The sequence below is a fragment of the Lemur catta genome, chromosome 21, assembly GCF_020740605.2.
Source record: "Lemur catta isolate mLemCat1 chromosome 21, mLemCat1.pri, whole genome shotgun sequence".
Taxonomy (NCBI): domain Eukaryota; kingdom Metazoa; phylum Chordata; class Mammalia; order Primates; family Lemuridae; genus Lemur; species Lemur catta.
Window position 1 is genome coordinate 31,697,995 of NC_059148.1, and position 14,553 is coordinate 31,712,547.

At 52.6% G+C, this 14,553-nt stretch overlaps 1 protein-coding gene across 5 annotated transcripts in view; it reads left to right on the forward strand.

Moving 5' to 3' along the window:
- Nucleotides 1–14,553, forward strand: part of EP400 (E1A binding protein p400) — a 98,889-nt gene that overhangs the window by 32,247 nt on the left and 52,089 nt on the right. For all 5 annotated transcript variants that reach the window (XM_045535156.1, XM_045535160.1, XM_045535159.1 and 2 more), the window contains 11 exons: nucleotides 545–634; nucleotides 3,420–3,527; nucleotides 4,421–4,611; nucleotides 4,889–5,066; nucleotides 6,699–6,835; nucleotides 8,566–8,735; nucleotides 9,028–9,202; nucleotides 9,311–9,447; nucleotides 10,573–10,759; nucleotides 12,591–12,757; nucleotides 14,204–14,373. In XM_045535156.1, the coding sequence (XP_045391112.1) occupies nucleotides 545–634; nucleotides 3,420–3,527; nucleotides 4,421–4,611; nucleotides 4,889–5,066; nucleotides 6,699–6,835; nucleotides 8,566–8,735; nucleotides 9,028–9,202; nucleotides 9,311–9,447; nucleotides 10,573–10,759; nucleotides 12,591–12,757; nucleotides 14,204–14,373 (1,710 nt within the window). The remainder of the gene's footprint in view (nucleotides 1–544; nucleotides 635–3,419; nucleotides 3,528–4,420; nucleotides 4,612–4,888; nucleotides 5,067–6,698; nucleotides 6,836–8,565; nucleotides 8,736–9,027; nucleotides 9,203–9,310; nucleotides 9,448–10,572; nucleotides 10,760–12,590; nucleotides 12,758–14,203; nucleotides 14,374–14,553) is intronic.

Consider the following 14,553-nt stretch of genomic DNA (forward strand, 5'->3'; position numbering starts at 1 on the left):
GGGAGGGAGCGAAGGTGCAGCTCAGCTGGCCAGGTCCCCAGGTGGAGAGGTTGTCCGTCGGCAGGCGTTGTGCTGCTGAGTTGCGGGTAGATTCTCTTCTCTACCGAGAGCCAAGACCTGCTGCGAGTCACATTCGAGGTTCGGGTTGGAGTCAGGAGAGGGCGCTGGTCTGGGCTGTGGTCGTGGAGGGCAGGAGAGCCGGGGCGCGCGGGCCGGGCAGGGGTTGCCCACGGTGGTCCTGAGCAGCACGCTGGTGGGTTTTTGCTGTGGGGCTCGGTGGGCGGGTGGAGAGTTGACATCGCTGTGTGTGGGTCTGTCGTGCACTGAAAAGCCAGGGCTGTAACCCAGCCTGAAAAGGAAGGGGAAATGTGGTCTCAGTTTCCTGCTCATTTAGTTAAACTGCCATTTCCAGATGTAACCTGAGACATTGAACAACTCAGTTTTAGTGTCTTCAGGTTACTCACAGCTGCGAAGCTGCGCTGTGCGTGGTCACTGCGCGGAGGCCCCGTTGCTCCCTCCCTGACGCCTGTGGTACCCGTTTCAGTGGAGGACGAGGAGGAGACCATCGAGGAGGAGGAAGCCGGCGAAGGGGCTGTAGACCACCAGGCAGAGCTCTCTAACTTAGCCAAAGAAGGTAGGCTTTCAGCATCTTGCTAAGAACTGCTTTTGCTAAGCATGAAGTGGGTATAAAAACATTTAAAAATGATGTGTCGGACATAAGTAATAACCCATCAGGCACCAGTGTGGCCAGTAGCACTGTAGCACTGCCCCGTTGGAGAACCACAGTCCCCACGTCCCTCCTGCTGCCGCTGTCCTCTGCCCGGGAGGCCACGGCTGCCTGGGTCGTGCGCTGCCCACCCCTGCCCTCCCTGCTGCCTGCGCACGTCTGTCTGGTGTCAGAACTCCGTAGGGACGGAGTCACACGCAGGCTACGCCTTGCCCTTGCCACTCGGCCATTACGTTCTGAGTTCCCGTCACGTTGTGTGGTGGTGTGTTTGTGTCAGTTTTCACTGCCAAACAGTAGTCCCTGTGTAAATACGTCACCAGTTACTTTTGTGCCGTTTAGCGGGTGTTGGGCTTGTTCCCTGTGCTTGCCTTGGGGCCGTGCTGCCGGGAGCTTCCCCCAGGCTGGGGTGCTCGAGGGGCCCTGTGTGTGCTCAGGAGCGGGAGAGCAGAGCTGGGGCTTGTCCAGCTTCGCAGAATATTGCCAGCTTTTTAGGGTGAGCGTGCTGAGTTCCGCATCTCAGGAACGCTTGCTGCTGCTTCCTTGGAAGTTTTTGCCAGTCTGCTGACAGGTGGTGTGTCCTTGTGGTTTTAAGTTGCATTTCTCTGGTAATTAATGAGGTGGAGCATCTTTTTGTGTTTCCTCCTTTGTCTTTTAACCATTTGATATTGGGTGTTCTTTTCCTTATCAACTGTGGATGGTGTTTATATGCTCTGGATGTGATTCTTTGTCAGTTCCATGTTGCAGTGACCTTGTCCCACTTGGTGATGTGTCATTCTTTTCTCTTTGTGGTTCCTTTTGATGAGAGGTGTTCTTGTTTTCTGTTTTTCTTTTCTTTTTTTTTTTGAGACAGAGTCTCGCTCTGTTGCCCGGGCTAGAGTGAGTGCCGTGGCATCAGCCTCGCTCACAGCAACCTCAAACTCCTGGGCTCAAGCAATCCTCCTGCCTCAGCCTCCCGAGTAGCTGGGACTACAGGCATGCGCCACCATGCCCGGCTAATTTTTTTTTGTATGTATATAATTTTAGTTGTCTGGCTAATTTCTTTCTGTTTTTAGTAGAGACAGGGTCTCGCTCTTGCTCAGGCTGGTCTCGAACTCCTGAGCTCAAACGATCCACTCACCCTGGGCCTCCCAGAGTGCTAGGATTACAGGCTTGAGCCACCGTGCCCGGCCCAGAATTATCTTATTATTGTAACAGGTTTTCAGTTGTTTCTTCTGTTTTTTCATACTTACGTAGCCATTATATGATGTATATGTACATTTTTTATGGAAACATTGAGACATACAGGAAGGTTGGAAGAACCTTGATGTGAACACTGTATGCCCACCACCTAGATTCTGCAGTTAACATTGAATTTTACTTTTCTTGAGAGCTTGTTTGGAGGTTCCAGCAGGGGAGCGCAGCTACTCGTATACCCTGGACTGAAGAACGGTCCTCTTCCCTCGGGGCAGGTCGTCTGCTGTGACTGATCGAGCCGCTGTGGGAGGGACACGAGGGACACACATGGAGCGGGGAGGGAGGAAGGGGACACCCACCTAGCCAGCCAAGTCAGCCGAGTCCACCCCAGCCCCCAGTTGGGGCAGATGTTGCAGCCCGGTCACCCTCACATCCTAATTTTACTTTCCTTTATCGCATATCTGTCCATCAGTCCAGTGTCACGAGTTTTCTAAATCGTGAGCAAATGGATTCGCAGGGATCCTTGCTTGTCTTGAGTGGACAGTGCCTTTACCACGGCTCTGCTAGGACGTGGGGCGCTCGTTGTTTGAGTCTGCAGTCTTCACCGCCCCACGGCTGCACGTGTCGAAGGCTCCCACATGACAAGCACACAGCCCAGTGCACGTGCTTCCCCCCCGTTGCAGCTGGCACGGTGGAAACTCTTTGACCAAGAATCTGGGTCCAGGTTTCTGTGACCCCTCTGGGGAGATGCGTCACGTGGGAAAGAATGAGGTCAAGGCCGTAGTTCCAAAGTTTCTCAGCTTTCTGTAGGAAAATTTTTCCAGAAAAATGAAGCCAGTTTATGTACCATTATCAGCAGTGTTCAAGAGTGTCTGATTCATTACGTTTTTCTGATATTATGGTTCTAAGATGGTTGCTGATTTGGTAGAAAACGTCTGATTTCTGGAGGTGCTCAGTTAAAGCTGCCTTGGCCCTTCGTGCTGTGGTTTTCGTGAAACAGCTTCAGCCCTTTTCCCATGTGATAATGTGGTATTTTTTTAGGCAGTTAGGGTCAGTGATTTATACAGAAACCTTACCAGTCTTTTATCATACTGTTTGAACATTTTTTCTTTGTTTTTTGGTATCACGTCCACTGGTTATTCTCTATCAGCGATACTCATTTTTAGATTTTCATTGCTTAGTCTGTAGTGTCACTTACTGTTCACTTATTAGGTGATTTCAGATTTTTTTTTTTTGTTTTTTTATGAATAAAGTTAAGTTTTTTCATTTCAGAGATTCTCATCTTACAAAGTCTAAATTTTTTTTTTTTTTTTACAAAGTTATCAGTAATGGACAAAAGTTTTAAGTTTTTAGAAAAAAAATTATGCATTTAGAAAATAAATTCTTTTTCCAAGGACTGATCTAGAGGCAGGAAAAGGGATGTGTGTGGGAAGAATCCCCTTTGTACTCCTGCCATGGGCTCTCCTGGTTAGAGGACGCTGCTGTCAGGGAGTAATGGCCTTTCTGCCGCCCTCCGCAGCCGAGCTGCCCTTGGTGGACCTGGTGAAGCTGTACGAAGGGGCCTTCCTGCCGGGTTTCCAGTGGCCCCAGCCAAGGCCTGACAGCGAGGAGACAAGCGAAGAAGAAGGTAAGTTTGTAGCATTTTTAAAGAATCCAGACTGGAAAACAAAAGCCAAAACGCAGGTGAAAGCTTAACGTAAAGTTTAAAAAATTTCTTTTAGTTTGCTGAAAGAAAAAATTGGAAATATGTTTAACATGTGAATTTTATATTGAATAGAATTTTATTAAATCCTATGCTTTTTATTTATTAACTTGGTAGAGTTATCAGAACGCTTGATCAAGTTGTGAAGGATGTAGAAGTATTTTTCTCTAGATTTATAAAACTCATTGTTTTATGGATCCTATTGTTTCAGGCTGTGCCAAGTTTATCTAACATACCAGTTCTGAGTGGTTTATTTTACTTGTCATCAGACATTCCACACAGGCACACACAGTACACCAGACAGAGTCTGCCCTTCTGTTCTCATTCCCGGGGTGGACGTCCGCTGGGCCTCCTCGGGGACCCCGGGGCCTTTCAGGACCTCTTGCTGGTAGCGGGACCCAGGGCGGGAGAGGTAGCCTCTTCCTTGTTTCCCACATTTAGGAAACGTTTCTAAGTTTTCCTTTCTTGATGGTGGAGGGGAGATCACTGAACCCTGAGATCCCCGTCAGTCCATCCATGATGCTGGCACCTAATCTCTATAGAGACGTTTTCCAGACACCAGGCTGTCTGGGGCAAATTATACTCTGAGAGCTTTCCAGAATGGTCCTAGATTTTATAGTTTCATGAGAATTCTTGCCCATTTATCCACATTGCACTGCTTAGATAGATAAAATGGATTACAAACTAAAAATTACTACTTAATTCTATGTTTGAAGTATTTGGGTTTTATAAACTTTTTCCCTTTTTTGTTTTAATGTTTACGTTCATAAAACTATCCCAGCAGCCCCCACCCAGCTCCCTGTGTTTCACTGTTGTAGACGTGGAAGACTATCCAGGTGACAGGGAGTGTCGGAAGGATTTGGTTCTCATCGACTCCCTTTTCATCATGGATCAGTTTAAAGCTGCCGAGAGAACGAACGTCGGGAAACCAAACACCAAGGACGTCGCGGAGGTCACTGCCGTGGCTGAGGCTGTCCTGCCCAAGGGCAGCGCGCGGGTCTCCACCTCGGTGAGACTTGCACGTGCGGGGCGGGTCTTTGTGACTAAGCACACGTATCTTCATGACTCACCAGGAAAGCTCTTTCTGCTTCCACAGAAGCACTGTATCCCAACTGCAGAAGCTGTCAGAAAAAGCAATTCTAGATCTTTCTCTTCCTGTTTTCTATAGACCATTTTTATGGCTTTCCACTCAGCTTATCATGTGACTGTGGTGATGTTGGTTTTAAGAAAATGTACTGGTGGTCGAGTTGACAAGCAGTCGTTCTCTGGCTGGTCTGTCGCTGCAGGTGAAGTTTAACGCTCCGTCTTTACTGTATGGGGCTCTCAGAGATTATCAGAAGATTGGCCTGGACTGGCTGGCCAAGCTCTACCGAAAGAATCTCAATGGCATCTTGGCCGATGAAGCTGGGCTTGGCAAAACGGTGCAGATCATTGCTTTTTTTGCACACCTTGCTTGTAATGAAGGTAAGAGTTCTGTTTTTTGAACAGCACCTATTTGCTAAGACTTAACACTAGGCCAGTGTACCTGATGGGAGGGGGGTGTGGTGACCACAGGACAATGTGGTATGTCCTGCCCAGCCTTCTCCTAAACTTATCCAGACACATTTAGATAGGCGTACATAAACCTGTTTTCCCTTTCAAAGAATGGAGTTATCTGCTAAGTTGTAATTTTTAAATTTTTTATTTTATTTTATTTTATTTGAGACAGAGTCTTACTCTCTTGCCTGGGCTAGAGTACTGTGGCATCAGCCTAGCTCACAGCAACCTCAAACTCCTGGGCTCAAGCGATCCTCCTGCCTCAGCCTCCCAAGTAGCTGGGACTACAGTCATGCGCCACCATGCCCAGCTAATTTTTTCTATATATATATTTTAGTTGTCCAGATAATTTCTTTTTTTTTTTTTTTTTTTCAGTAGAGACGGAGTCTCCCTCTTGCTCAGGCTGGTCTCGAACTCCTGAGCTCAACCAATCCACCTGCCTCGGCCTCCCAGAGTGCTAGGATTACAGGCGTGAGCCACCGCACCCGGCCTAAATTTTTTTTTAAGTGACAGGATCTCACTATGTTGCCCAGGCTGGTCTCAGACTCCTATGCCCAAATGATCCTCCCACCTTGGCCTCCTGAGCAGCGGGGACTACAGGCCTGCACCACCACGCCTGCCTTAGTTTTATTTTCAGTCTTGTTTTTCATTGGGGGAAACGTGCCATCTGGGTTTGATTTGCGTTTCTTTACTCATGAGGTTTTGTCTTTTAAGGAGTTTATTGTCCTCTTGTATTTGTGTGTGTGTGTGTGTGTGTGTGTGAGAAATTTCTGTTCATATTCTTGGTTCATTTTTCTATTGGGTGGGTTTTTTTTTCAGAATCAGGAATGGTTTGTGAATTAGCAGTAATGGCCACAGATACGTGTTTTGCTGATATTTTTTCAAAGTCTACCATTTCTGTCATTTAACTTGGTTTATGTTTCATTTATGGCTTAGAAATTGAAGTTTGTTACGTGTATATTTCTCTAGTAGTTTAAAAAAAACCTTAGTTTTCCAAAGAACAAAATTAAAACTACTTCTCTGGGAGTGGTTTGGGTGTGCTCTGACTGGAGGGCAGGAGTTTAGGGTTGGCAGGAGCCCCTGAGCCAGCGAAGCACAGCTGGGGGCTCACGGCCGGGATGCCTGGCCCGCGGTGGGCCTGGGCAGGGCCTGGGCGCTGGGTTTGAACCTGCAGCCTGTGTGCCTGCCGCCTGTTCCGGAGGGCCGCTCCCTGCAGAGAGGAGTCTTCCCCGGGCTCTCAGAGGGTCCACTGTGGTTCCAATAAACACGAATTTCATTCAGTGATGACACCTTCAACACGCATGTGTGAAGGACCTCCTCCGGGTCAGGCGTCGCGTCCCTGCAGTGTCACTGTGGGAGCCACGGGGCAGGTGCCATGCACTCTGATGGCACTAGAGGCCTATGCTGGTGTCCCGATGTCTGCTCCAGTTGTGCAGTGGCTCGTTTGACACGTGCATATTAAGCTTGTCTGGTCGAACGTGGTGCTGTGTGCCTGAACTTGACAAAGGGGAAAATGTTCTGTTTTCCTTTGGGAAATTCTGTGTGTGTTTTTCATTATAGGTAACTGGGGCCCTCACCTTGTTGTTGTGAGAAGCTGTAACATACTCAAGTGGGAACTTGAATTGAAACGCTGGTGTCCTGGGCTCAAAACCCTCTCGTATGTTGGCAGCCACAGAGAGCTCAAAGCAAAGAGACAGGTATGTTTTTTAAAAACATAAAATAAAGCTAAACTGAAAACCGTCTTAACTTTTATAGAAGACAGATTTAAAAATGTGAAGACATACTTATCAATGTAATTACTACAAATCATTTATTCGTGAGATACCAGACGTTGAGGTTGTTTCTAGATCTTGAAACCCTCGGCAGCGTAGACGAGGCCCCGTCAGCCTTCCCTGCAGGGGGACCTGTGTAGACAGGGCAGGTGTGTGCAGGGCTCAGCTTCGCTCCCCAGCCAGGGAGGGGCTTTCCCTCCAGAACCAGTGTGTGCTCTGGAGACCCCGCAGTCCTTTGCCCCGTGGGCCCCTGGTTTTCGCAGGCGTGGATGAGAGAGAGTGGTGCATCCTGAGTTCTGAATTACAAATTCATCAAGTAATTTCCATGAAAATGTTTTCTACGGAATATTTGTAATGTGCAGGTAAGTTGCTGGGGGAAATTTGGACTTCTTTTCTCCTGTCCACCCGGTAGTTTCTAGTACCAGGTCACTAAGTAAGTGTACATTGATGACAGATTTTCACTGAATATACAACTTTGGTTTACCCTTAGACGTTACTGTGTTATTGCGTCTGCTGAAATAGTGCCTTGAGGTGTATTTTTTTTAACTCTCTGTCTGAGTCTATTTGTGCTGCTATAATAAAACATCACAGACTGGGTCATCCGTAACAGTAGCATTTATGTCTCCGTTCTGTAGGCCGGCAGTCCAGGTGCCAGCAGGGTCAGTGTCTGGGGAGGGCCCAGTTTCTGCTTCCAAGACGGGGCCTTGTTGCTGTGTCCTCGGGAGGGTCAAATGCTGTGTGACACGTGACATGGGGATGGTCCACAAGGGCAAGAGGGCCTGGGCCAGGTCCCTCCAGCCTTGTGTAAGGGCCTGATCTGTTCATGAGAGCAGAGAAGTCCCCACCTCTTGATGCTACTGAGTTTTGGAGGAGACATGTTCGAGCTATAGCACTGTTTCTAGTCTTTAATTTGTTTTTTAAAAGCTTGCAGTGTGGTCCATTGCAACGTAGGTATTCACTTTTGTTTTTTTTTGAGACATAGTCTCGCTCTGTCACCTGGGCTAGAGTGCCGTGGCGTCAGCCTAGCTCACAGCAACCTCAAACTTTTGGGCTCAAGCGATCCTCCTGCCTCAGCCTCCCGAGTAGCTGGGGGGTACAGGTGCCACCAGCACGCCCGGCTAATTTTCTTTCTATTTTTAATAGCGATGGGGTCTTGCTCTTGCTCTTGCTCAGGCTGGTCTCGGACTCCTGACCTCAAGTGATCCTCCCGCCTCGGCCTCCCAGAGTGCTGGGGTTACAGGTGTGAGCCACCGCGCCCGGCCTCAGCTGCACATTTCTTATCACCACATCTTTCCCGTATTCAGATCGTATACTGTAAAAGCTTGTCCCTTTTCTAGTAGAAACAGAAGGATCTTCAGGATCCTCTATGATAATCTCTTTATTTTCCAAATAATGATTGTCAGCGCCTCCCAAGCAGCTTATTAATTTGTCAGCCAAAGTGCTTTAGACTCCCAGAGGAAAAGATAAAAATATACACTCAGCCATTTTCTGTGCAAGAATAGCAAGTTGTTGAGAAAACCGAGTAGAATTATTACATGTGGGAACTATTGCTATTTAACGTGCGGTGACAGCTCTGGGAAGTCGCTGCCGTCGAGGTGACTGGTGGCAGGACGAGGACCAGGACCACGCTGAGGTGTCATCTTTCTGTGCCGCAGGAGTGGGCCACGCCCAACAGCTTCCATGTCTGCCTCACGTCCTACACGCAGTTCTTCAGGGGCCACGCTGCCCTGGCGCGCGTGCGCTGGAAGTGCCTGGTCATCGACGAGATGCAGCGTGTGAAGGGCATGACCGAGCGGCACTGGGAAGCCGTCTTCACCCTGCAGAGGTCTGGCCTGCCCCTCAGTGCTGCGTGCCGCGGTCACCCCTGGGTGTCTGTGTTGTTGTTGATGTAGGGGATTCTTTTGAAGAAGTTTAGGCGGTTGCAGACATACAGAGGATCACCTTTCAGCTTTATCGTAGCACGTGGGGCCACAGGGACCCACAGGGTTCATTCAGTCCGGTCCCTTGCTGCAAGACATGCGTCCGTCTGTGTCAGCTTGCAAAGTCCTTGCCGTGCCTGCTCCCGCGCCCAGCAGTGTGTCCCAGCGTCTCACAGGCGTCTCTTGTCTCCTTTGCAGTCAGCAGCGGCTGCTTCTGATTGACGCGCCGCTGCACAACACCTTCCTGGAGCTCTGGACCGTGGTGCACTTCCTCATCCCCGGCATCTCCAGGCCCTACCTGAGCTCCCCGCCGCGCGCCCCCAGCCCCGAGAGCCAGGACTACTACCACAAAGTAGTGATCAGGCTGCACAGGGTGTGTCTCTGCCCTGACGCTTCCAGCGCGCTGACAAGACATGCGCATGCCTTGTCAGTGTGGTCCCGTGCTGTTTCTGGGAAGGGAACAATAGATGTTTCTTTGCAGGTGACACAGCCGTTTATTTTGAGGAGAACTAAGAGAGACGTGGAAAAGCAGCTGACAAAGAAATACGAGCATGTTTTGAAATGCCGCCTTTCTAATCGGCAAAAAGCCTTGTATGAGGACGTCATCCTGCAGCCCGGGTACGCGTGGGGTCTGGGCCCCTTCGCCCCCCGGCTGGGGGGCAGAGCCCTTCCTGTGAGCTCAGTCGCAGGCTCCCTCCTGGGAGGACCAGGCTGTGGGGCTGGGGGCCAGGGTGTCCCCTGGGGTCAGGAGGGCTCTGCGGGCTCTCATGTTCCCAGTTCTCTCAGGCCCACTCTGGCCTGGCCCCCTCTGGCTGCTCCACTGGCCGTCTCAGGTTCTGCTCCTGCCTAGCTGCCCGCGTGTAACATGACATCCGTCCCCGCTCCTTCATCCACCGGCTCAGTCTCACGACACTGAGTTTAGATTCTCCCAGGAGCGACACTCTGCTGGGCCAGCTGGCCTTTCTTATCCAGCCACAGGACCCAGGGCCCAGGTCGGCGCTGGCCCAGGAGGGGGGCAGCCTGCTGGGGTTGGGCAGTCCAGCAGCACAGGGAGCACGTCTTAGGGTGCAGTGCCAGCGCCACGTGCTTGCTGTCCCTCTGTGACTCAGTCGACACAGTGTGGGGCCCCCGAGAACGGCCCCACAGTCCTCTCTCTGGCGGTTTTGGTTCTTTCTGCCATGCTCTCTATTTTCCTGAGTTCAGATTACAGAAAAAACAAAAACCATGGAAATCAAGTTTTGCAAGATTTTAAATTTATTTGTACTTGGCAATGACGCCCCGCTGTGTGTCTGCTTTCACGGAGCTGAGAAGAGTCACACGTGGTGTGCTCACGGGTCTGACCCGATGCCACTGCACAGCCTGCAGGGGGCCCCGTGTTCCAGACCCTCCCGTGTGGCAACTGGCCGCCTCTCCTGGCCTGGTCACCTGCCTCACGTGTTCCTCTCCTTGTGGGAAAAGAATGTGGGGGTCCCAGGGAGGCACCGTGGCAGAGGTGGGTTTGAGGCGATGGTGTGAGCCTGTGGCTGGCAGTGGGGCAGAGACAGTGTGGGCAGAGCCGTGGCTTGTGAACACTGGGCTGAGCCCCCACCGCGAGGCTCGGGTTACGCCTGCCACGCGATCCCCGCGTCTGCAGCGGGAGGCCCCACCTGGTTTGCGAGGGTTTGGGGCTGTGCGTGCGCAGGCTCACGGCAGCACGCAGTGACCACTCAGAATGCCACGTCTCGTGTCTTCTTCCACGAGCAGGACTCAGGAAGCGTTGAAGAGCGGGCACTTTGTCAACGTCCTGAGCATTCTGATGCGGCTGCAGCGGATCTGCAACCACCCTGGGCTGGTGGAGCCCCGGCTCCCGGACTCGTCCTACGTGGCAGCACCTCTGGAGTATCGGTCGGCCTCCCTGACCCTGAAGGCTCTGGAGAGAGAGCTGTGGAAGGTGAGTGGAGGACTCGGAAAGCTGCTGGTGTTCGAGGGCTTCTCGGGCACATTATAGATACAGCCACTCTTAGACATTGGTTTGCAGCAAGCTGCTGTCCCGCATTTTGAAACTGCCTGGCACTGGGCACTGTCTGGCAATGTTCGTGGTCACTTCTGCCACCTCTGGAAATCTGCCCGTGGAGACAGGCTCGCGGGCAGAGGGAGGGTCTCCACCAAGAAGCAACCTCCGTGGCACAGAGTAGAGCTTTGCCCAGGGCTGTAGCGAGACCTGTTCACTGGCACGGAGAAGCGTCTTGCCCAGCGCAGAGTGGCATCGTGGAGGGCGCGTCCCTCCGCACGCCCTCTGTGGAGTCGGTGGGTGTGGTGGTCAGGCCCCATGGACCCCGAGTGCGTGCGTGGCTCCGCCCTCCGCCAGGCACCCGCTGGGTGCGTCTGGGCAAGGGCGCTCCTTTGGGCAGAGGGAGTTTCCTGCTCTGTGAGACGGGGGTGCTCATGCGCCACGGGGCTGTGCGTGCCGCACGCTTCACAGGGACAGCCTCAGGCAGCCAGTGGTGCCCGGGAGCTCAGTGCCCGCTGCTTTTTTGTTGTTTCCTTTCATTTTCCAGAGAACATTTTTACTGAATTAAAGAAAAATTGAGCCATGTAGAAATAAACGTGAACCAGAGGCAGATACCTCAAGGTGTCAGAGGAGAGATGTCACGGGTTAGCGTGTAGTAGTTTTATAGTGTGCCTTTATTTTAGAACTGCGTTATTGAGGTAATTCATGAGCCATACAACTCTCCTTTCTCCACTGTGCAATTGGTTGGTTTTATTACAGTCACAGAGTCACGCAGCCCTCACCACTAATTGGAGAATATTCCGTCACCCCGAAAGGAAATCCCACGCGTGAAAGTAGTCACCCCCCACTCTCTGTCCCCAGTCCCTGGCAGATGGTAACCTACTTTCTGTCTCTGTGGATTCACAGCTGATGGTCACCTGGGTGGTCTCCACTTTCTGGCTGTTAGAAACAACGTTGCTGTGAACATGCGTGTGCACAGCTTTGTGTGCGCACAGGTTGTCGTTACTCCCGGGTGTGTCCCTGGGGGTGGGGCGGCAGGACCTGCCCGGCTGTGCTCCCCAGAGGCTGTGCCAGTTTGCGCCCCCACCGGGGGGTGTGGGGTTTCCCGTCCTGCACGCCCTCATCCTCCCGGTGTTGTGAGGCTGCGTTGTCGGAGTTTCAGGTCCCAAGAGCAGCACGGGTGGGTGGTGCTGGCAAGGAGGATGTGTGCTTGGGGGCCTCGGCCACGCCTCTGCCTCCATCGTTCTATGTCACAGCATCTGTGACCGGCCAGGCCCGTGCCTGTGCTGCAGGCTCCCTCCCGCCCCGTGTGCCCGTGTGTCACTGAGGCCTGAGCCGGCTGCCTCCTCCGTCTCTGCAGCCAGCCTTGCAGGGGTCACAGCTAGGCGGCGCCATGCTCCCACACCGACCCGCACACAGCTTCTCCCTGCTCCTCGGGAAGCCTGTCCTCTCCTGGCTGTGCAGGCCGGACACTGCCTGGACTCTGTGCTCCCTCTTCTGTCAGATCCAGCGCGTCTCCCGGTGCTGCCTGCTCCGTCTCCCTGCCCCTGGAGCACCAGGCGCCACCACTGCTGTTGGGGAGACTGGGAAGCGGGCACGCGGGGCTCTGGCCTGCCCTTGCCGGGGCCCGAGGGCGGGTCAGGGAAACCCCTCGGGGAAGACGCCCGCTTTGGGGCCCGGCTGCCCCACTGAAATAGGTTTTCATTCTAAGTCAAGTCCTTTTTCTACCGCTTCATATAGTAAGATTTTTTTTTTTTCTCTTTATACTTAGGAAACGGATCTTTCTATGTTTGATCTGATTGGGTTAGAAAACAAAATCACTCACCATGAGGCAGAATTGCTGTCTAGGAAGAAGGTCACGCGGAAGCTCCTGGAGGAGATCTCCACCTCCCCACCCCCGTCAGCCCGGCCGGTGGCAGTGAAGCTGAAGGCCAGCAGGTGTGTGATGTGGCCAGAAACGGCGGGCGGCTTCTGGTGGCCTGGGGTGAGGGCCCAGCTGACCCCGGACTGTGTGTGGTGGAGAGAAAGGCTGTTAACCCGAGATGGGGAATTTCCCAGATGTCCTGGTCCTGGGTTTGGGAGGCAGCTAGCTAGGGCCACTCACCTGCCCGGAAGAACTGGCCCCTCTCGTCCATCTCGAAGCCAGCTTGGGGGTTTGTGGGGGCTTCAGGGGTGAATCCAACCTGGTGCCTGCTGTGGTGGCAGCTGGCGCAGCCAGAGCAGATGTGGGTCGCGCTGGTGGGGTGGTGGCAGGGGCAGGCAGAGGGCTCCGCCCCAGACGGCAGTGGTGTCACTTCCCTCCTGCGCCACCTGAGTCACCTCTGACGTGATGCTGTGCAGGTGCCACAAGGTGAGTGGGGGAGGGCAGACATGTTAGATGAAGTCAAAGTGTAAATGATTCAAGACAGGCCAAATCCAGCAATTGGAAATATGCGAAATCCTAGACTTGGGTTAAAAAGGAAAGAGAAAGTGGGTATTTTAGAGATAGAGGCCCGCCCTGTAGACTGGCAGCCTGTGCTTGCTGCTGTGTCCCTGGCCACCTCGGGGACTGTGAGCCACTCGCCCCTCCTCCCCAGCCCCGAGCCAGCAGGCTGCTCCTCAGGGAGCCCACAGCCCTCAGTTAGATAAACAGATGGCGGCCACTCCTCTTGGTGCCAGTCTGGCTTCATTTAACACACTAACTACTATGTGAGTTGTATTTAACTCTCACTGGTTTTGAGCCTGGGGCCTTGTGAAGCATATGTAACTCACACGTCTCTTTGCCTTGGGAGCCACGTGAACTGTTTTTCAAGTTGCATATAACTCACACACAGAAAACTGAAAAACAACAATTTTTCATTAAATTAGGTAGGATCATTTTGTTTTCTATTTTCATAATAACACACCGTGGCCCCAAGGGAGCATTTTTTCCTAGTTTGGCAGTCAGTGTGTCCACGGCTTTCTGTGGCCGTCCCTGCCTGTGGTTGGTGTGTGTGCTTTGGGAGCTGCCACTGCAGGCGTCCAGGTCACAGAGCACGCTCCACATCCGTCACCTGAACCGCCATGTTATCAGATGGTTTTGTGTCACAGACTTACGTGCTACATGTGTTTTTTCTAATCCACATTAATGTGAAATTGAAAACGAGGTAAGGTTCATCGACACGTCACCGAGAGCCAGGGTAGCTGTACCACCTTTGCGTGCCGAGTCTGGGCAGCCACTGCCCTGGCCCCGCGGTGGGCCGCGTCGGGCAGCGCTTAGGACTCTCCCCCCTGCCCTCTTGATGAAGCTGCTCTCCTGGGGCCAGGAGCCACTAGCCGGCCTGGCGGGCTGGCCCTGTGTCCCCGGCTCCCTCTCGGCGGCCTGGTGATGCTTCGTGTCTTCCTGCCTGGGCCGACGGCGTCTAGGTTGTTCCAGCCTGTGCAGTATGGCCAGAAGCCCGAGGGCCGCACCGTGGCTCTCCCCAGCACCCACCCGCCCCGGACGGCGGCCACCGCCGCGGCCACCGCTGCTCCACAGGGCCAGCTTCGAGGACGGCCACCTGTTGCCACATTCTCTGCAAATCCGGAGGCAAAAGGTAGACTTCACGTAGCTGTCTACTCCCAGTGCTACCACAGCTTTGTGGAAGTAGTTCATGGTGCTCTCTTTCCTCTTGCCCCTCTGCACGTTGTAACCCCTCCTCTGAGTGGGAACAGAAACCGTCCCTGGCTCTCCGAAGATGCCGCGTGTCGTTCTGGATGAGTTTCAGACTTTTTTT